Source organism: Moschus berezovskii, chromosome 6 (genome assembly GCF_049115385.1).
Source record: "Moschus berezovskii isolate FMDL1 chromosome 6, NW_MosBer_1.0, whole genome shotgun sequence".
In the NCBI taxonomy this organism is placed as follows: Eukaryota; Metazoa; Chordata; class Mammalia; order Artiodactyla; family Moschidae; genus Moschus; species Moschus berezovskii.
Genome location: NC_142465.1, coordinates 28,201,882 through 28,221,576, shown reverse-complemented (window position 1 = coordinate 28,221,576; position 19,695 = coordinate 28,201,882). Strand labels below are relative to the sequence as shown.

At 46.9% G+C, this 19,695-nt stretch overlaps 1 protein-coding gene across 2 annotated transcripts in view; it reads right to left on the bottom strand.

The window, feature by feature from the left end:
- The window catches only part of PLXNC1 (plexin C1), a 155,095-nt gene that overhangs the window by 5,311 nt on the left and 130,089 nt on the right, over nt 1-19,695 (bottom strand). For both annotated transcript variants that reach the window (XM_055395469.2, XM_055395470.2), the window contains 6 exons: nt 19,035-19,212; nt 16,574-16,677; nt 5,719-5,773; nt 3,165-3,196; nt 2,958-3,065; nt 1,615-1,778 (listed from right to left, as the gene is read on the bottom strand). In XM_055395469.2, the coding sequence (XP_055251444.2) occupies nt 1,615-1,778; nt 2,958-3,065; nt 3,165-3,196; nt 5,719-5,773; nt 16,574-16,677; nt 19,035-19,212 (641 nt within the window). The remainder of the gene's footprint in view (nt 1-1,614; nt 1,779-2,957; nt 3,066-3,164; nt 3,197-5,718; nt 5,774-16,573; nt 16,678-19,034; nt 19,213-19,695) is intronic.

Sequence of the window (19,695 nt, the reverse complement as noted above, 5' to 3'; positions counted from 1 at the left end):
TGTTACTGAAGTATGCAAGTCTGCCTTGCCAAATATACCAAGGAACAGATGGCAGCATCACTCAGAACAAGGAAGGGTTAAACTGTCAGAGTTCCTGAAAGGGAGGCCTGGAGAAGTCTGAAACTGGCCACTGACAAAACAAGAATTTTCTCCACAAACGTGTCCATTATATTAGATAATGGTTACCAGTGAGAACATCTCATCAGACCTCCTCTCACCCCCTCTGAGTGCTACACCCTGGCCTAAGCCACCACCATCTCACACCAGGATTATTACCCGCCAGCTCCCAGCAGTAAATTCTCCTGAACCGCCAGCAATCCGCTTCACACAGAATCAGGTCCTCGCCCCTCCACTGCAGCTCCATCCCTCTGGAGAAAGCCCTGCATGACTTAGGCCTGGCTCTCATCTCCTGTGCTCCACCTTATGCACCCCAGCTCCACCAGCCTCCTCATCACACACCAGGCAAGCTTGTGCCTCAGGACTTCGTCCGTCTTCCTGAAATTGTCTTGCCCCAGACAGTCTCAGGGTTTTTGCCTCTTTTCAAGACCTGACTCAAATATCTCCACCAGGCCTCTGACCACCCTGTCCTGTTAGCCTGTTTTTTCCCTCATTCTCTGCATTAATATTGCCTTCTAATATACAATTTACCTATTAAAATACAAGCTCTGTGAGAACATGGATTCCTGTTGCTTACTTTCCCTTCAATGCCTAACAGTACCTGATACAGAGTTGGTACTCAGATATTTAATGTGATCTTGGGAGTTGCTCAGAGTCCTCTGGCCTAACTACCTCCCTCAGAGGGGCTGCTGGGCCTTTCAGCAGCTCTGCTGTCCTGACTAGTGCCCTTGTTCACGTGCTACAGTCTTCCCAGTGAGATGGTAGCCTGCAGTGCCCAAGCTTGATGTGGGAGTGGCAAGGCCTAGGAAGCCAAGGCTATAACAAAGGGGGGTAGGGAAGCACAGTAGACAGTTAAGGTAGGCCTGGAGCTTTTAATACTTATTTTAAATGGCCTGGCTAACCTCAGTGCTTAGAAGGGCTTGAGCTTGCACTGAGAAGTTCTGTTACATTATAACTGAGTCTCATTTAGCGCATGCACAGAGTATTTGAATGAGAGGTAATGAGCTATGTTTCTTTACTGAGGAGAAATTTTAATTTGGGTACCTTGCCTCAGCTCAAGGTAAAGTATTAAAACACAATCCTTTGACTAAGTCTCATGGCATTTGGCCAAATGTCAGAAACTTATACAGTAGATAGCTTGGAAATTGCTAAGTGATGAATCCTCTGAGGGACAAATTTAAGAGTCTTCTCTAATGGAAAAGTGTATGATAAAACCACAAAATACTAATTTCTCTTTTACTGGTCAAGCTAAACTTTTTTAAAGATAATAAAAATAATAGAGTTTGTTTACTTTGCCCTAAAGAATAGGGTTCTCCGCACAGGAATCCTTTTTATTTAAAAAACAGTACCTACCAGTAAGAAACTGCTTTGACATGATAGCTTACCAAGCCAAAAATTTCAAATATAGGGGTAATCCTTCTGTTACTATCCATGCCCTTTTAGTTAAGATTCTATCCCAGATTCTTAAAGTCAGTAATCACCTATTGTTGTTCCCACCTGTTTGTTTTCCAAATATGTACAACATCAGGATCTGTGATTTTTTTGTTTTCAGCCTGGGCATCCAAAAAGTCAAAAAAGTATTTTATAGCAAACGGGGCTCTGCTGTTGGGTAAACTCCAGATGCTTCTAAAAAGTTTTTCAAGCACAGAGTGAATTGCCACCTGAAAGATAGAACACATCAGACTTGGAAGATTAAAAAGAAAATAGGATAGTGGTTTTTTAAAACATGATGAAAAATGAAATCCAAGTTCAGAGATAATGATGTACAAAACAGAAAAACAAGCTGAAGGGAAAGTATGTACAGTTGTCAAGTGAGGCCAGCACTCAAGTGTTTAAGACAAAGGTCCCGAAAATCCATGCCCAGGTTTAGATTGGGTGTGTAAGCTTCTTGCTAACTACATTGTTTAGGCAACAGGGAGGCTGTCTTTGAAACTGCTAGCAATTGAGATGTCAGTTATAGGCCTGTATACATAAAACAAGAAGCCCCGGATGTTTGTCTTTTATTAGTTATGTTCAGCCAGCCTGGAAAAACTCAAATGATGTTGCTTGGTTCCTAGAATTTTTCCTGTTGCATATATTTCCGTCATAGTGTTTTATTGTGTACTTTTCAGAGCATCTGACTGTTTTATAAAAAACAAATAGAGCTCTGTGGGACAGATGAGAAAAGCCAAGAGATTCTGGCTGTCCTCTACCCACCAAACAAATCTAGTAGATTTGTTTAAGCTCCAAGCAGACAGTCTGCTATAATCTGAAGACACATGCCCAGCGGAAGACTAGGGCCAGGTGTAGATAATAGCACTTATATTGCTAGTCATTTCAGGAAAAAAAGGGTCACTACAGACTTCTGTTTAATCTCACTAAAAACTAGATAAAGGAAAATTTGCTCCCAATTTGGTATTCCTATTCTACTGGCTTTTCAAACATCTGACACTTTTATATGTGAACAACATTCTTAATTTTAAAATGACCACCCCCTCTTCATTTTATTTACAATTTAAAGAGGGAGTTTTATTGCTCATCTATAGTAACAAGTAAACAAAAAGGAATAATTATGCTGTCAACCTAAAAAATAACAGTGCAGCGATGGGTAAAGGGCTTGGGAACAATATTAAATCCCTGATTGCAGATGCTATGGTAGAAATTTGTAAAGTGCTTTATCGTTGCAGTTTGTGAGGAAGAAGAAGAAGGGGGTAGGAAGTGTTTACAATTTAAACTTTCATGTTGCTTTGCTAGAAGGCACAAGGGATTTGTAACATTTTCACGCTTCAGTGAAAATTAAGTCAAACACATCATACACCCCCAAGGTAGCCGTAAAAGCGCTCCCAGAATGGGAAGTGTACCTTGGTCGACAGCAGTTTTGTCAGATACATTTCTTTTACTTTGAACTTGTGTTTCCCTCGATGTCTCTTTCCCTGCACATCTTGGAATGCTTCCGAATCTGGTAAAATCTAAAGAGAAGACAGAGCAGAAGCAGCGTTACCCAAGGAGACGCGCTGTGCTGCAGAAGGCATCCGATTCAGCGGGAGCACAAGCAAGCCTGGACTCACCAAGTGGCAGTGATCTTCTGTGTATTCCACATCTGAACGCCAGCGGAAAGAGGGAGAGAAACAGTGCATTAAAAAAAACAACCACGGGCTAACTGGCCTTCCCATAAGATGCCCCACTTGTGTTATAAACAGAAGAGGTTCCTTGAGCCCTCCCACCCAAGCTTTTCATAGCGACATTCCGCGCCCCGGCCCCCACCTCGCCCCCCTCCGCCGCGTCTTAAGACCTTAGGAACAGTGTGAAGATAGGATGGGCCAGGGACTGGAGGTATCCCTGGAAGTGTCGCAGCAGAAGCTGCACCATCACTTGGGGGTGGGGTAGGAGAGGTTCAGTTCCCATTCATTTAACAAGTAGAGCTGGAGCACCTACTGTGTGCCAGGGGCTACTAGGCAGACAGCAATGAATAAGACCTAGCTCCCACCTAAAGGAATTCACATTCTAGCCACTGAGAGACTCCTGCTAATCACACAGTTAGCTGTTTAATTTACTTGTGATAAGGACTATGGAGAATTATATGCTAGGAAAGTATCTACCAAGGCACTGACCTAATCAGTGAGGTTCTCTGAGGAGGGATGTTGGAGCTGGACCTAAATGAACGGATAGTGAGCAGGACCAAATGGGGAGAAGGGTGGGTGCAAATGCCCAGAGGTGGAAAGGAAGGTGACGTCTTCTCGGATCTGCGAGAAAGGCAGCAAGGCGGAGGCCACAGCGTGAGTGATGGAGCAGCACAAAGCGGACAGTCTGAGAAGAAGTGTGGCTGAAAAGGAAGTGGCAGATGCAGAAAAAGGAGGAAGCAAGGATGCAAAGCCCAGGTGGGAAACAGGATTTGGCTGGGAGGAAGGGCAGCCCTGGCATGTCTGGGGAGCCAGGAGGAGGGACTGGCAGACGCAGGGAGGGAGGGAGGGTGGGCTGGTGCTGGCTATTGAAGGCATTCTGATCTCTCTCTCCCCTGTGAGGTACTGAGTGAAGTCATGTGCTGATAGGGAAGCCTGTGGGGATCAGAGGAGAGAACGTGGGATCACGGAGAACAGTCAGTTGTCTGGAGAAGCACAAAAGGGAACAGGGTACATTGAGGGTCCCGATCCAGATGGGAATTTATAGCGACTGAGCTCCCACATGGTGGCCCAGCCTGAGGTTCAGGAAAGGGGAGCAGTTGGGTTCACCAGGGGACTGGCTGGGATGTTCAGAGTGGGCGATGAAAGGACAGAGGCAAGGGTTTTGGAGAGTAAGGAGAGACTGGACCGGGAGGAAGCAGAGGTGCTGACCACCTTTAAGGCCCATGAAGTGATCCAAATGCAAGATCTCTAAATAACAAGCTCTCAAAAGACTATATAGTCTTTGAAGCCTAAAATACACAGCTCCTCCACTTATTACAGCATAAAGACACCAATCCCCCCCACTCCCAGACAAGAAGGACAGCCGCCCACTGCAAGATGGCTTCTCTCAATATAGCTTGACTTGGGAGTAGATGGCAGCTTGGGCGGTGGGGATGTCCTGCAACCTACCAAGGGGTGTCCTACAACCTTCCCAGTCATCCTACCCATTTCACTGGGAGCCCTGCATTCCTCGTCCGCACTCACCAGGTGTTGGGTCCTATCAGGCTGCTGCTGCTGCTAAGTCACTTCAGTCGTGTCCGACTCTGTGTGACCCCATAGACAGAAGCCCACCAGGCTCCCCCGTCCCTGGCATTCTCCAGGCAAGAACACTGGAGTGGGTTGCCATTTCTTTCTCCAATGTGTGAAAGTGAAAATGAAGTCGCTCAGTCGTGTCCGAACCTTAGTGACCCCACGGACTGCAGCCTACCAGGCTCCTCCATCCATGGGATTTTCCAGGCAAGAGTACTGCAGTGGCTTGCCATTGCCTTCTCCGATCAGGCTGCTACCACCACTGAATCTGGGAATAGGGAAGCCCCACCTCCAGCTGTGTGTGTGTGTGAACAGGCCCAGAACCTTTCTGAGGCCCAAGGAGGACTGACTGTCTTGGCGTGGATATAATTTCTCTAGAGAGAAGCCCTGCATAGACCTCAGGATTTTCTCAAGGCACTGTCACAGTGTTTTCCTGCCCCTGGGCTATCAGGGACACAGAAAGAGAGTTTAGAGATTGGCCGATTAACTTTGCTCACAAAGCTCCCTCTGTCCTTGGTCCATCAGCAGGAGCTTTGGACTAAGTGAATTATCTTGTTTGTTCAGAGCTTGCAGGGCTGTGTGATAATCTGCAGGCTTCCCTCAGTTTGCCAGGGGGATCCCCTCTGTCAGCCCCCATCCTACTGAGGAGTTGGAAAAGAGCTGCAACGGCTAAGATCCTGCCCTGTCTCTGGGGGTGGTTAACGACAGCAACTTCCTCAGCGCCGGGCAGTCACGGCAATCACTGTTTACAGTTTCCTGGCCCCCTTTGCAGAGCTCCCCTTCTTAGGACCAGAAACAGATCAAAATGGCTTTCCTCCAATCAGAGAATTACATAGCAACAACTCAATCTCATCTTTGTGACAGTACATCTGAGAAGCAAAAAGCAATACTTTATAGACTGAGAACAAAAGGTTAACATTATATGGGTTACCTGAAGTAAAATTTGCTATCTTCTTAAAGACTTTTATAGTGGATCCATTTGATATCTGAAAGCAAAGATAAAAAATAGATGAGTTTTCAAAATTTAATGTATTTCTCAACTTCACTAAGGAATTAGATGGCTGGATGGCTCTTACATTCTCTCACTTATTCGATCAAATATTTATTTAAGGATTCCTATGTTCTGAACATTGCAGGCTGGGGCTACAGTGATGAGCAAGACACTGTTTCTGCCCTCAAGGAGCTTGTGGTTTTGTGAAGGAGGCAGGCAAGGAGGAGTCAACTGTGTTTGGGGGCACCCCAGCCTCTTGGGAGTAGGGACTGTTTAGACCACTTTCTTTTTTTAAAGGGGGTGGGGGGGTCCTACTACATAAAGAAATGCTGAAACAAGTTTTCAAAAACTGGCCTATAAAGCTGGTGGCTACCCTATGACAGCAATTTCCCATTTAGGTATACACATGTGCATATCCTGAGGGTAAACTTTGTAAGTGCCCCATACTGGCATTTACAACCCCAGTATCCATCAACAGTAGGACGAATAAAGAGTTTGGGGTATATTCATAAAACAGGTTCTGATAAAACAGTGAGCAAACTACTGCTCCATGCCACATGGATGAACCTCAAAGTGATACCGGTGAACCAAAATCCTCAAGATGGAATGCACACTGTGTGGTTCCATTCACATTTAGCTTAAAAAAAAATAGAAAAACAAAAACCCCAGTCAAAACTATGATTTAAATGTTTGGAGACGAGAAAGCGATGATTAGGAGAGTCCATGAGGGGGTGTCTGTGGTACCCATAACGCTCTATTTCTTGATCTGAGTGGGAGTTGTAAGACAGGCTCACTTTGTGATAATCCATCCAGCAGGACACTTTTAATTTGTTCTCTTTTTTTGTAGGTCTTTATCTTTTTAAAAAGAAGCTTGTAAAAATCGTAAAATTACATACTGCCGCTGCTGCTGCTAAGTTGCTTCAGTCGTGTCCGACTCTGTGACCCCATAGACGGCAGCCCACCAGGCTCCCCCGTCCCTGGGATTCTCCAGGCAAGAACACTGGAGTGGGTTGCCATTTCCTTCTCCAATGTGTGAAAGTGAAAGTGAAGTTGCTCAGTCGTGTCTGACTCTTCGTGACCCCATGGACTGCAGCCTACCAGGCTCCTCCATCCATGGGGTTTTCTAGGCAAGAGTTAAAAATCACATACACTTTTAATAAAAACTTTAAAATTTAAACATGACTTACAGGAATGTTCTTGTATTAAGTGTACAGCTCAAGAACGTTCACTTCAGTATATACCTGTGTAGCTACCACCCACATCAAGATATAAAATTATATTTCAAGGTTCTAAGAAGTACCCCTATTATGCTTCTCAATCAATAACCACCCCATCTTCATCCAGGGGTAATCACTTTTCTGACTTCCATCACCACTGATTAGTTCTATCTGTTCTTAAACTTCATGTACATGGAATCATTCAGCGTACACTTGTGTCTAGCTCCTTAGGGTCCATATAAGGTCTATCATGTTTATATTTATGTGCATTGTTGCAGCTACCAGCAGTTTGTCCTTTTAAAAGAATTATTATTCTAGTGAATGAATACACTACAAAAAAAAATGCCATACAATAAAAGGAAAGAAGTATTGACACATGCTACAGCATGAATGGATCTCAAAAACATGGTTAAGTGAAAGTCAGTCACAAAAGATCACGTACTATACAATCATAATTTGTCCAGAATAGGTACATCTATACAAACAGAAGGTAGATTACTAGTTGCCTTTGGAGGAATGAAGAGTGATTCTTAATGAGTTCAAGGTTTCTATTTGAAGTAATGAAAATGTTTTAAAATTAGATTGTGGTGACGATTGGACAACTCCACAAATGTTCCCAAGAACCCACTGAACCACTTTCACTTTGAAAAGGTGACCTTCATGATACACAAATTATATCCCAACACAGCTGTTTTTAAAAACTATCATGGATTTTAAATGTATGCATTTGACAAATGCTTTCACCATACTGACGTGATTTCAACCCCAATGTGTAGCCTCTTTTGGAGATAACATCAAGAGTTCTGAGGGACGAGACCATGGAACCCTTGGTGTAAGCCTTCCCCACACTTAACCAGAGGAAGAAGGACCCATCAGGCCAAGGGGGCCTAGATGCTAAGGGAAAGAGGGCAGGCTTTGCTCGCTGGAGGAGTCAATTGTTCTGAGGGGCTGGTCCACAGAAATACTAGACAAAGGGACCCTGAAGAAGCGACAGGGTGGGGATACACATATCCTCACCTTTATTCTGGGATGTGACTGGAGGGTGAACCCTGTCATTTCTGAACATTGTCATCAGCCAAGTGATTTTCCCCTGCACTTGAAAGCTCTAAGGCTGTTCTGAATTCTAATATTAATTTGGACCTGGTCTCCCTCCATTTGGAAAAAAAAAGTAAAAACTTAGAATGTTTCTGGCCTGTGGCAAGTTGGTTATCAGGATGTACAAACCGGCTCAGCAAACGCCAAAGGATTAAAGCCTAATCTCTTGCAGGTTGTCCCCACAGGGGAAGGAACACGAGTGCGAGCCAGCCCTGGAGGAAGCCCCTGAGCACAGGGTCCAGCGAGTCACTAAGTCTGGGCCAGGAGCCTCCAACCACTGCTGCTCCCGACATCTTGTGGGGGAAGGGAGCCCTGAGCAAGGCTGGTGGGGGCCTTCTGGCCTCTGCAAAGTGTCTTATGCACAGATTCTAAACTCGCACTGAGCTCCTGGACTGTGCCGCTATTACCAAACATCCTCTCCTTTCCCCTTGAGCATTTCATTGTTTTCTGGCTGATTTTTCAATTCTCCTCCATTTTTGATGCAATTAAAGTCAACGCTCTGTGCAGGCACCCCCTTAGCAATACTCAGACACCAAGTTTATGAGAATGTCTGAACATCATTACAAAATCCCTCCCCATGAAGAGCTGGATATGCTCTGTTTCTAAGCCAATAAACACCTTTGTTATAAAAAGAAGCTGGTGATTCATTCTGGGTAATTGTCAAAGAATGAATCCCAAATGGATCCCGTTGTGTGTTGAGCCAATACTCTGCTACTGTCAGATGCTTTGTTTTGCCAAGAGCGAGAACCCTTACTCTATAATCACAAACACCACGGATGGACTTTCCGATAAGGAGCACAGCCAAAAGTTCAAATGTCTTTTCGAGAGCTGGCAACGACTTGCTGCTGGCACGGTGCTCAGGCATTAAGATAGCGCAGACACAGCTCGTACCGGGGAAATTTTACTCTGAAATTATCTCCTGAGAGCAAGTGTAAAACCATTTTATTAGCAGATGAGTTGTGTGTGTGTGTGAGCATGTATGTGTGTGAGGGTATGTCTAACTTTCACAGCTGCTCTACGGCTGGCACGTTTTTCCCTCCGCGTGACGCGTTAACACTGTTATAAAGACAGAAAACTAGTTAGTTACAGATGTTTGTTGGGGGGGGTGGTAAAGGGTTCCATTTTCTGTTTTGCAGAAAAGTCAGCTGCTGCTGAGTGAAGGACAGAAATGCCATTTTGAAAAGTGCCACAGAATCCAAGGTGTTAAATATATGATGCTGTTTGTTCCATCTGAGGAACTCCAAAAGCTTTCCTAAGAGTGGCTCGTTAATCCTCCCATATTCCTGTGAGGCCGGGAGCATCCTGTGGGCCCCTACTTTAGAAATGAAAACCAAATTAAATCAAAGAAAGATTAATGTCACTAGATGGATCTGTGGCAGGAATGTTTCTCCAGCCCAGAGCAGAGTTGGTACACACAGCAATTTCAAATTAAATTCCTTCCAGTCTCATGGTGCTCCAAGATTCAAAATGACATCGAAGTCATAACCCTCCAGTGAAGGTAGCTGGCCCTCACTGGAATGAGGCAAAGATGACTGCAGACTTTTCTACCATCAGAATTAGGAGCTGAGACCACACAGGGAGAGATGGACCCATGTCATCAATTTAAAGTTGCTTCAGGACTTCCATGGCGGTCCACTGTGACAAATCCACCAGCCAGTGCAGGGGACATGGGTTTGATCCCTGGTCTGGGAAGATCCCACATGCTGGGGGGCAACTAAGCCCATGTGCCACAAATACTGAGCCCATATTCTAAACCCCACAAGTCCTAACTACTGAGCCTGTGTGCTGCAACTACTGAAGCCCGTGCACCTAGAGCCTGTGCTCGGCAACAGAAGCCACTGCAATGAGAAGCCCAGCATCACAGCGGAGAGCAGTCCCTGCTCGCTGCACCTAGAGAAAGTCCGCACACAGAAACGAAGGTCCAGCTCAGCCAAAAACACAGAAGTAAGTAACTAAGGTACACTGAACTAAAGCTCATCAAATGGGGACTAGTCCGTCTAGTCAAGGCTATGGTTAATCCAGTGGTCATGTATGGATGTGAGAGTTGGACTGTGAAGAAAGCTGAGTGCCAAAGAATTGATGCTTTTGAACTGTGGTGTTGGAGAAGACTCTTGAGAGTCCCTTGGACTGCAAGGAGATCCAACCAGTCCATCCTAAAGGAGATCTGTCCTGGATGTTCATTAGAAGGACTGATGTTGAAGCTGAAATTCTAATACTTTGGGCACCTGATGCAAAGAACTGACTCAGGGAAAAGACCCTGATGCTGGGAAAGATTGAAGGCAGGAAGAAAAGGGGACGACAGAGGATGAGACGGTTGGATGGCATTACCGACTTGATGGACGTGAGTTTAAGCAAGCTCTGGGAGTTGGTGATGGACAGGGAAGCCTGGTGTGCTGCAGTCCATGAGGTCACAAAAAGTCAGACACGACAGAGCGACTAAACTGGACTGAGTCACTAAAGAACACCTTTAAAAAAATAAAATGAGGTTGCTTCTGAAATAAACAAAATCAACACACCCTCAAATTGCAAGAGAAGGTGAGATATCTCTGTGGTAAAATACTGTCTTAATGCCACAAGTTGATGATTATACCATAAAAACAGATTTTCTGGAAATATAAGGTTGAACTTAACCTGATGAAACTGCCATTTTGTAAGTAAAAAATGGTCAAATGTTGGCAATTTCTTTTTTTTTAATGTCTTTTTTTTTTGGCTGCACTGCAAGTCATGTGGGATCTTAGTTCCCCGACCAGGAATCAAACTTGTGTTCCCTACAAAAGAGGCATGATGTCTTAACCACTGGTGGTGGTCGTGTCTTACTCTCTGCGACCCCATGGACTGCAGCATGCCAGGCTTCCCTGTCCTTCACTATCTCCTGGAGTTTGCTCAAATTCATGTCTGTTGAGCTACTGATGCTATCTAAGCATCTCATCCTCTGCTGCCCCCTTCTCCTTTTGCTTAAACCACCAGGCTGCCAGGGAAGGCCGAGATAGTATCAATTTCAAATGGCTGGCCCAAGAGGAAAGCTGGAACTTTAGCCTAAGAATTTTATGGAAAATTATGAGTAGGGTCTGAACCACCATTACATTTTCTCCTGAAGTCTAAAAACACAATAGTCACTACAAAGCTCCATGTGGAAACTCTTACTGGCATCTCTCATTCCTAAAATGGTATTTTGTGAAAACAGAATCCTATTCAACTAACGTTGTCCCAGCAACCACTCATCAATACTGCTCTCCCCACCTTCCCCTCCGCTCTTCTCACTGACACCCCAAGGCTGGAGGCAGACGAAAAAGGAATCTATTTTCTTTCTCAGAGCCCAAGCAATAACCTTGCTCAGTCCTTCAGGAGAGGAGGCTCAGGGCTCACCAGAGCATCTGGAAGGGGCCATTAGAACATTCTCAACAGACACATCAGATCACCCAAGATGCTCCCGCCACCCAGGACAGAGCTCTGGAGGGTTCCTGAAACTAGTGACAATGAACAACACAGCTCCGGCTTCTTTCTGGTGTGCTTGGAATCAGCCCTGGGCCAGACACAAAGCTGCTTTGAGGACGGCTGGAACCCCGAGCTAGTCCTCGAGGAGGGAGCCTGGGCTCCACCAGTGAGCATACGATAAGGAACCTAAGCTCCTCAGGCTTTTGTTGCACTGGAGTTGTCAGCCCTTGGATACCTGAAAGAGGCTTCCCTCTGATGAAGGTAAACTCCTGTTGCCTTCAAGGAGTATTGGCCTTAAAGGATGTCAGAGAAGGGTCAGATGTAGGGAAACATTCTGATAAACTCACAGACGTGAGATTCAGCGGAAGCTCTGAACAGAAGTCACCCTTTTGAATTTGACATCAGAGAAGATGACGACCAGAATGCCTCCTAAGCTCTCCAGCCAGGCTGCTTCAGAGGCTAGGAGCGTGGGCTGCAAGCCCGGCTCTGAGCAAGGTGGCCCCTCTGGCGCTGAGCAGAGCACAGCCTCTGTGCAATCCCTTTTTCATCTGCTTCCAGCCTTGGGGCATCAGTGAGGAGAGCTATGGGAGTGTGGCCAAGTTTCTCAGCCTCCCTGGGCCTCGGGACGGGAATAATGACAGTGTCTACCTCACCCAGCTACAAAGAGGACGAGGCAGTTACTGTTCGTGAAAGCTCCTAGGACAGTGCCCAGCACACTAAAAGCTCTCTGTTTTTCTGGCAAAGAAGAATCAAAGTCATCCGTGCTGTAAGAGACCCTTAGAAGCCTGTGTCACAGATGACACACCTGACCAGAAAGACCACTGACCTTGGGGACGTTCCTCTGAACTTTAAATGTCATGTGAATGACAACTCTGGTGTTAGCAGTGACCACTTGAGCACCGGCACGCTCCCGTTAGGAGGAACGTTCATTAGCAACACGTTGGTTAAACGTCTCTTCTGGCCTCAAAACCTCACAGCTCAGAACGAGAGGTGTGATCTATAGAGCACATTTCCTGCTGGACACAACACCTGTCCTGCAAACTTGATGCCACTGGATGTGGGTGAGTGAGAGGTCACACGGCAGGGGCGGGGGCAGCTGCAGAAAGCCTGGACCGGGAGAGACCATCCTGCCACAGTCACATGGGCCCAGCCGCCCACACCCTCTATAGACTCACATAGACACTCGCGTTGGCTCCAGAGCACAGCACAGCCCCCTTCGTAGTAAGCACACACCGTGGGCAACAGTGAAGGAGGCATTCGGGAGGGTTCAATTACAGGCGAGAAGATGCCTCTGGCTTCATGGGTTTGTCCCCTTGTCTGCACAGGACTGGATGAGACTGGAGCAGAAACTGCTCCCCTTTCTCACAAAGACCGAGGGGAATAAAAGCACCTTCGTCACCGGCTGTGCGAACATCAATCATGTCTATGCCCTCCAGCAGTGCTGGGCACCGGCTGCCACCGTCATAGTTGCTGCTGCCACAGTTGTGCAAAGCAACTGTGCCGACCCCCAGGGTGGGCAAGGATGCCGTCCTGCTGCTGATAGGGCAGTGCTGGTAATCCGGGGCTCCGGTGGCTACATCGGGCCCATGAGACGCTATGTTCTCGCTGCACCTTCATGTCCCTTCGAGAAACTGGTTCTTCAAGTACACGGACAGTAAATCATTCAGAGACCAGCTACACTCTATTCGCCCTGAGGACAGAACCAGGAGAGGGAAGAAATGGGCTCACACTCCAGCAGCAGGGACTCTGTTTAGACAGGAGGAGGAACTGGCCTTCGCTAAAGATTAACTTGAAAACCTAACTAATTTGGGCTAATTGGAGGGAGGTGAGTCTGAATCACTTAAGACTCTGAGTGAGATCCTATTTTTAAATGAAATATAGTTTTTCGCTTTCAAGCACTTACAGTGACTCAAACGAGAGCGCTTTAGTAAATGAATAAGAGTGATAATTAGCGCCCTGTCTCTTTGGAGGGAAATGTAAGTGTTCTAGGAGAAAATTTTTCTTTAATGAAAGGGCAAAAGGAAGCTTCAGCTCAGCCCTGTCAAATGATTCCAAATTTTGACTGTGCTGTAAAGCAGGTGTAGATTTAGGAGGCTGGATATGTGATAGTCTCTGAAAACCAGGGCATGTGCGATGGTCTAGGCACAGAGGGCACGGGGCCGTTGACCTCCCCAGTTTCCTTCAAGCTCTCTGCGTTTATTTGCCTTACGGCTTAGCTCTTTAAACACAAGGAGAATCCTTTAAGCCCTTGTGTCCTAGTCTTGTCATTTATTACCACCATGTGGCAACGCTAGGGTATGAGGCCAATAAATCATTGGGACGGGAAGTGACTACAGGCCAGATTAATTTCATTATCATCCTTAAGCAGATCGGTGTCTAGCACGGCCGGTGTCTGCAGTGAAGACTGATGTCCCCTCTCTCCTGACAGTCCTCCCCTTGCCTCGCAGACAGCGCTCATGGATCTCCCCTTTCCCTGCCGGAGTGTCTCGTCCTGCCTTTCCCTATTAATGCCAGTGAGCGGCCACACCCGCTTCCTTTGGGGCCCACTCCATGCCACACGGCAGCCAGGGGACGCCGAGAAGCCTGACCAGGGTGGGCCAGCCCTCCCTGCAGCTGAGCAAGGCCAGCATGTGGGTCAAGACACCAAAGGGGGGCGTTTGTGGCTGTGTTTCTGCCAAACTTGCCCAGACAAGCCCACCACCCAGAAACTGGAGGAGGAGACAGCGGCCAGGTGCAGCTCTCAACGCAGACTGAAGGCGGAGCAAGCCTGATGCTAATTTTCCCAGCCCTTAGATTTCCTCTGGAGCAGCGCTTCTCCAAACATGGCCCACCGATAGGAATAGGTACTTTCAGAAAGCTCCTTGAGCCTTATAGAGTTTTTAAAAACTCTAAAGGTGCTGCAGCTCTTGGCAAGATGATACCAAGGTTGGAAAGTCAGACGCAGAAGGGCGAGGACAGGCACGCACAGTTAACCTGGCACATTCTCTGCGGGGCGCCCTCCAGCAAAGGCTGCAGGGGCAACACTGGCCCAGGGATTACCCAAAGCAACAATTTCTCACCAGGCTCTGAGACCCACACAGCCAAAGAGCCCAAGGCTGAGGGGTCCTCTGCTCCCAGTGGCTGTCCAGGAAACCCCAGCAAGGATGGGTCTCAGATTCTGTCTGGTTGAGGGGAGTGCCCGCCCCAAAGGCCTTCTTGGTGCAGACACGTCTCCATGGGATTTTAGCCCTGAAAGATGGGGCGCTACTCTCCAAGGGCCTGGGAAGATGCTCCCCTGCTTCCCCAGCTCTGCAAGGGCATCTGTGCATCTACCCAGCCATCCCCCTGCCTTCCTGACCCCTCCCCTCCCCCCAGCATCTCTCCCACCCACACAGCTCACCGTGTGCGCCTTCAGCCCATCTCAGAGTGCAGCCGCGCAGCCCATCTCTGCATTCATCTGCTCGCCTCATCTTCCAGAGCCACAGTGTCATTCCCCGTCAACATCATTCCTCACCTGAAATCCTTTAAAGCGCCTCCCTGTTTCCCCACTGGCACCTCCTATATCCATGCTCCACACACAGCCACAGTCACTTCCTGAGACACACATTTCTCCTGCTTAAGATCCTCCAGTGGTGTCCCACTGTGCTGGGCAGAACCTCCAGACTGGACGAAGCTGCGGGGCCTGCACCGTCTGCACTTCCCCGCTCCCCTCCCTCCCGCTTCTCAGGCTTTCTACTTTGAGAAGCCATCCTGTACTGGTTAAGCCATGGGCCCTAGAGCCCAAGGATTTGGGTCCCAACTTCTCTCTGCCACTGACTAGCTACTGACTAGCTCACACTTCCCTGAGCCTCAGTGCACTCATCTGTAAAGTGGGTTAATAATAGTCCCTACCTCATAGGACTGCTATGGATAGAATTTGCAGAAATAAAGGGAAAGGCTGAGACCTGCAACTGGCACAGGATAGGAGTTCCATAAACATTGGCTGCTATTGGCTCTCACTGCCACCTGTGCCCCTCTCCAGTTCTGCTGCTGCTGCTGCTAAGTCACTTCAGTCGTGTCCGACTCTGTGTGACCCCATAGACGGAAGCCCACCAGGCTCCCCCGTCCCTGGGATTCTCCAGGCAAGAACACTGGAGTGGGTTGCCATTTCCTTCTCCAATGTGTGAAAGTGAATCTCCAGTTCTAGCTAGTCTAAAAGTCTTTCTGCAGAAGAGCAAGCATGCTCCCCTTCCCTGTTGGGAATGTTGGCCTGGTTAAGCTCTCACTCTTCAGGTCTCAGATGAGTCACTGCTTCCTCCAGGAAGCCTTCCTGGATGCTCTGAGTCATAGCACTATTAAACTGTAAGATGTTGCCTCACGACTTGTCTCCTTTTTCCTTTCCACCCCCAACCTGGTCCCAGGGCTGTAGGCTCTCTGAGGTCAGGGACCTAGTCTTGGTTCCACTCACATGACGTCCCAGCTCTTAGCACAGAGTGGATATTCAACAAAGATTTGGGTAATTTACTGAATGACTCCAGGACCCCGCGGTGTTCCGGAACCTCCCCTGCCTCCCCTCTTTGCTTCTGAGCATGCTTCTCTGGCACTCAGCTCTCTACTGGGTCACATGTTCCCCTCACCCACCTCAACACTCACCCAGTAAGTGGGTCAGAGGCCAAGGAGGTATCACTGAATATTCAAACAAACAGGAAACGTAAAACTTCTTCAGAAACAAAGGACCCTACACAGAGGTCACCAGGTCGGCGATGAACTGCAGTGCAATTTAGAACTCCCACAGCTTTGTTCAGTGTCAAGCTCAACAACGCCTCGTCCACTGAACAGGCCGGAGGATCTGGTAAAGGTGAAGTTTCTGACCTAAACCACAGGATAGAAAGTAACTGGACCCCATGAAAATCACAGCACTGGGAAAAGAGATCCCAGACCATGAGCAAGTAAGGAAAATTCCTGCCCCTGAAACAAGCAATCTTCAAATGATTCCAGAAACCTGGTGGGAATCTTGCAATTTTCAAAGAATTTGCACGGTCCTGGACATGATCTAATCCAGTTCGGGCTGGGGATGACCTTGTTCTTACCTCGTAGTGGCCAATGGTATTGAGCTTGGTGATTCCGTCTTCAAGAATCACAGAGGAGCTGTCAATATCCAGAAGTTCTTTGTGTCGTGTGCCCACTTGAAGCTCTGGAAAAAAATTTTTAAAAAGAGCATTTTGTTTTCTTTTAAAATGACGCTGTGAATGTAACATACTACCGTCTCACTTTTGCAATTATTACTTACAGGAGACACAGGTTTGATCCCTGTCTGCTGCAGGTAAGACAGGGTTTGGGAAGATCCCCTAGAGAAGGAAATGGCAACCCACTCCAATATTATTGCCTGGAGAATCCCGTGGACAGAGGAGCCTGGCAGGCTATAGTCTATGAGATGGCAAAGAATCAGACACGACTTAGCGGCTAAACAATAAAGCTAAAATAAAGTGGTTTTGAAGGTCTGGAGATGTTATCAGCCAGGCCAGTAGCCTGCATTCTGTTTTACTTTTATGTTTAGGGCTCTGATATGTAAGATCACTTTTTCCTGAAGCTTTTACTGAGGCTAAGCCTAGAAATAAAGCCAAAGGAAGACAAAATAATGCATCCTCACAGAGATTAAACTCTTCAGAAAATTCCAAAAGCAAATCTGCATGCCCACCACCTGTGTGGTCACAAGCAGGTGCTCTGGGAACGATCTGTCCGTCCCCGTGGGGATGGGCTGGTCAGCTGGCACCCCAGCACCAGGGCTTCAGCTCCTTTAAGAGGTCACCAACTTGTGCCCAAGAGTTAGAGTATGGCTCGTGGATATAGGTTTTTTGTTTGTTTGTTTTGTGAACCTGCACCATTATTATATTCTAATGTCAATTCAGAACCAACATTTAAAGATTGGAGGATTGCACATAAAAGTTAGGATTTGTGATTTCTCTTTTGAAAAAAACTGCATCATCTGGTAGCACTGATCACACTGCCCTCTTACCTGGCTGGTGGCTTTCACCAATTAAGTTGGGTCCCACCAGTTCCCATTATCCCAGGTAGGCTGACAGCCCTTATTTATGATACCTCCTGCCCCTCTGGGCATCTGTCTGTGTGGGTCTTTGCTATGAGAGGTCTCCACACAGCTGCTTCTGGCATCGGATTTTAATACAATTTATGGCTGATATCTAAGGCTATGCTTTAGTTTTCTGAGGCTAGCCAAGGAGCTAGTTAGGAAGATCAGCAGACATGCAGAAGCCATTTGCCATCAGACTATAACAGGAAGCTTCTAGGGGGCTTGTCTTGCTCAGTGTCCCACCCACCACATCAGAGGCCAGGAACACCTGATGGGCAGAAACCCTAGATGGTGTGAGGATGGTCCTATGGACCTGGCAGTGGCAGGACTGAGGCCACATGGCCATTTCCCCATGGGCCTTGGCTCCAAGGGCCTTTGTAGTCAGAGTGACACTTCAAGATGCAGGCGCAGGTCCAGGAAGCTGATGGCCCTGGGTTATGTCATGGTTGCCTGACTGGAGCTGCCCTTTGACCCCGCCTCCAACCAGATGAGCTCACACAGTCTTGAAGTGCCCACAGTCCAGCCAGCAGAAGGAAGCAGAAGACAGGTGGATGAGAGTGCTTCAGTGGCCTCGCTTCCCTTGAAGCCAGGCCTTGGAACTGCTATACATTTGCGTGGTTTCACTCATGAGGCCAGACCCTGCCCCCAGGTTTCTCTCAATGGCCTTTTGGCAGGGGGTCTGCCTCGGAGGGCCGGGTGGGATGAATTTAATTGCCTGCTTAGTTGAGGCTACAACTGCACATGCAGGAGAGATGAACCTTGTTACGCTGTCTGTCACCGCTGCGATTTGACTCTTTTTTCCCTATCCCATTATCTGCTGTAAAATCCCACGACAGTCTCCTGGGAGGGCTGCGTGGAGCTCAACTTTAAAATGTTGATGAACATTTGAGTGAAGTGGAGCCCTGTTAGCTCGCTCACGCATATGCTCGCCTTTGCAGTATACCAATAGAGCCTGAAAATGAATTCAGAGCAGATGCTGCTTCGTACTGGGGGAGGATGGAGACTATACTTAATGCAGGATGCGATTAGCAGAGAGGAAGATGACCTTTCTAGCCTGCTGGGGTTCACACCCAGAGTCTGAGCCACCCACTAATGACACACTTGGTATCACAACAAACAAATCAAATGCCAACGTGAAACGCAACACATTCAGAAGGCCTGAGGTTGACACCTTTTGTACTTCTTGATGCAAGGTGAATTCACTGGGTCTCAGGGTTAGCAATCTCATGAATCTGATTTACAAACATAATATTTTTTTTTAAAAAAAGAATAGCTTCTTCGAAGGATCCTGGTTTTGTAGGATGATACTTGTAAGAGAACAATGCAATCTCTGTGTCCCTAGACATGCCCTCTGGGAACATTCCAGGCTAGTAAGCTTCAGCAAACAGAGCCACAGCTACCTGATGGGGGCCCGGTGGGAGGGATGCTCATCAGGGAATTGGGACAAAATAGTATTGCCTTACCAAGTCCTATTTCATTCAGCTGAAGTCCATAAGGAGAGCCATTTTTGCTTAGGAATGCTTGGAAAATCTTTTCTTTGGCTTGACCTATGGTATCGCAATCAAGAACATTGACTGATATGTTCCGACAGACATCTGCACTCTCATTTTCTGGGATTTTTTCAAAGGTGACAGTTAATGCCTGCAAGAATACAAACAGGTTTCCAAGTCTATTAGATAATTGCAATCTGAAAGGCATTCATAACAGACACAAACCTCGGCAAGTCCTACTAATGCTTCTGATAGCACATTAGCAAATACCATATCGCATTATACCCACTTTAATCTTTTTTCCATAATCCATTCTTTTCAGGGATAATGGAAAGGAAAACAGAAAGTTAAAACTCTCATTATTGAGCAAGCATTGAATAAATATATTTGAGGGTAAAATATATACACACACACACACATAAATATTCTAAAAATGGTGATTTCTAATTTCATCCTCAAAAAAGAAAAAAAAAATTGGAAAAGTTTCACAGTAGTTGAGGGTAGACTGGGGACTATCTTTTTTTATTAAAAGGACCACAGAGTCTTAGAAGCAAAGTTCCAGGTGACAGGAAAGGTTATGAGGTCTCCGTATTGATTACGCCAAAGAGGTCACTCTTTAATACGCAGCAGTGAT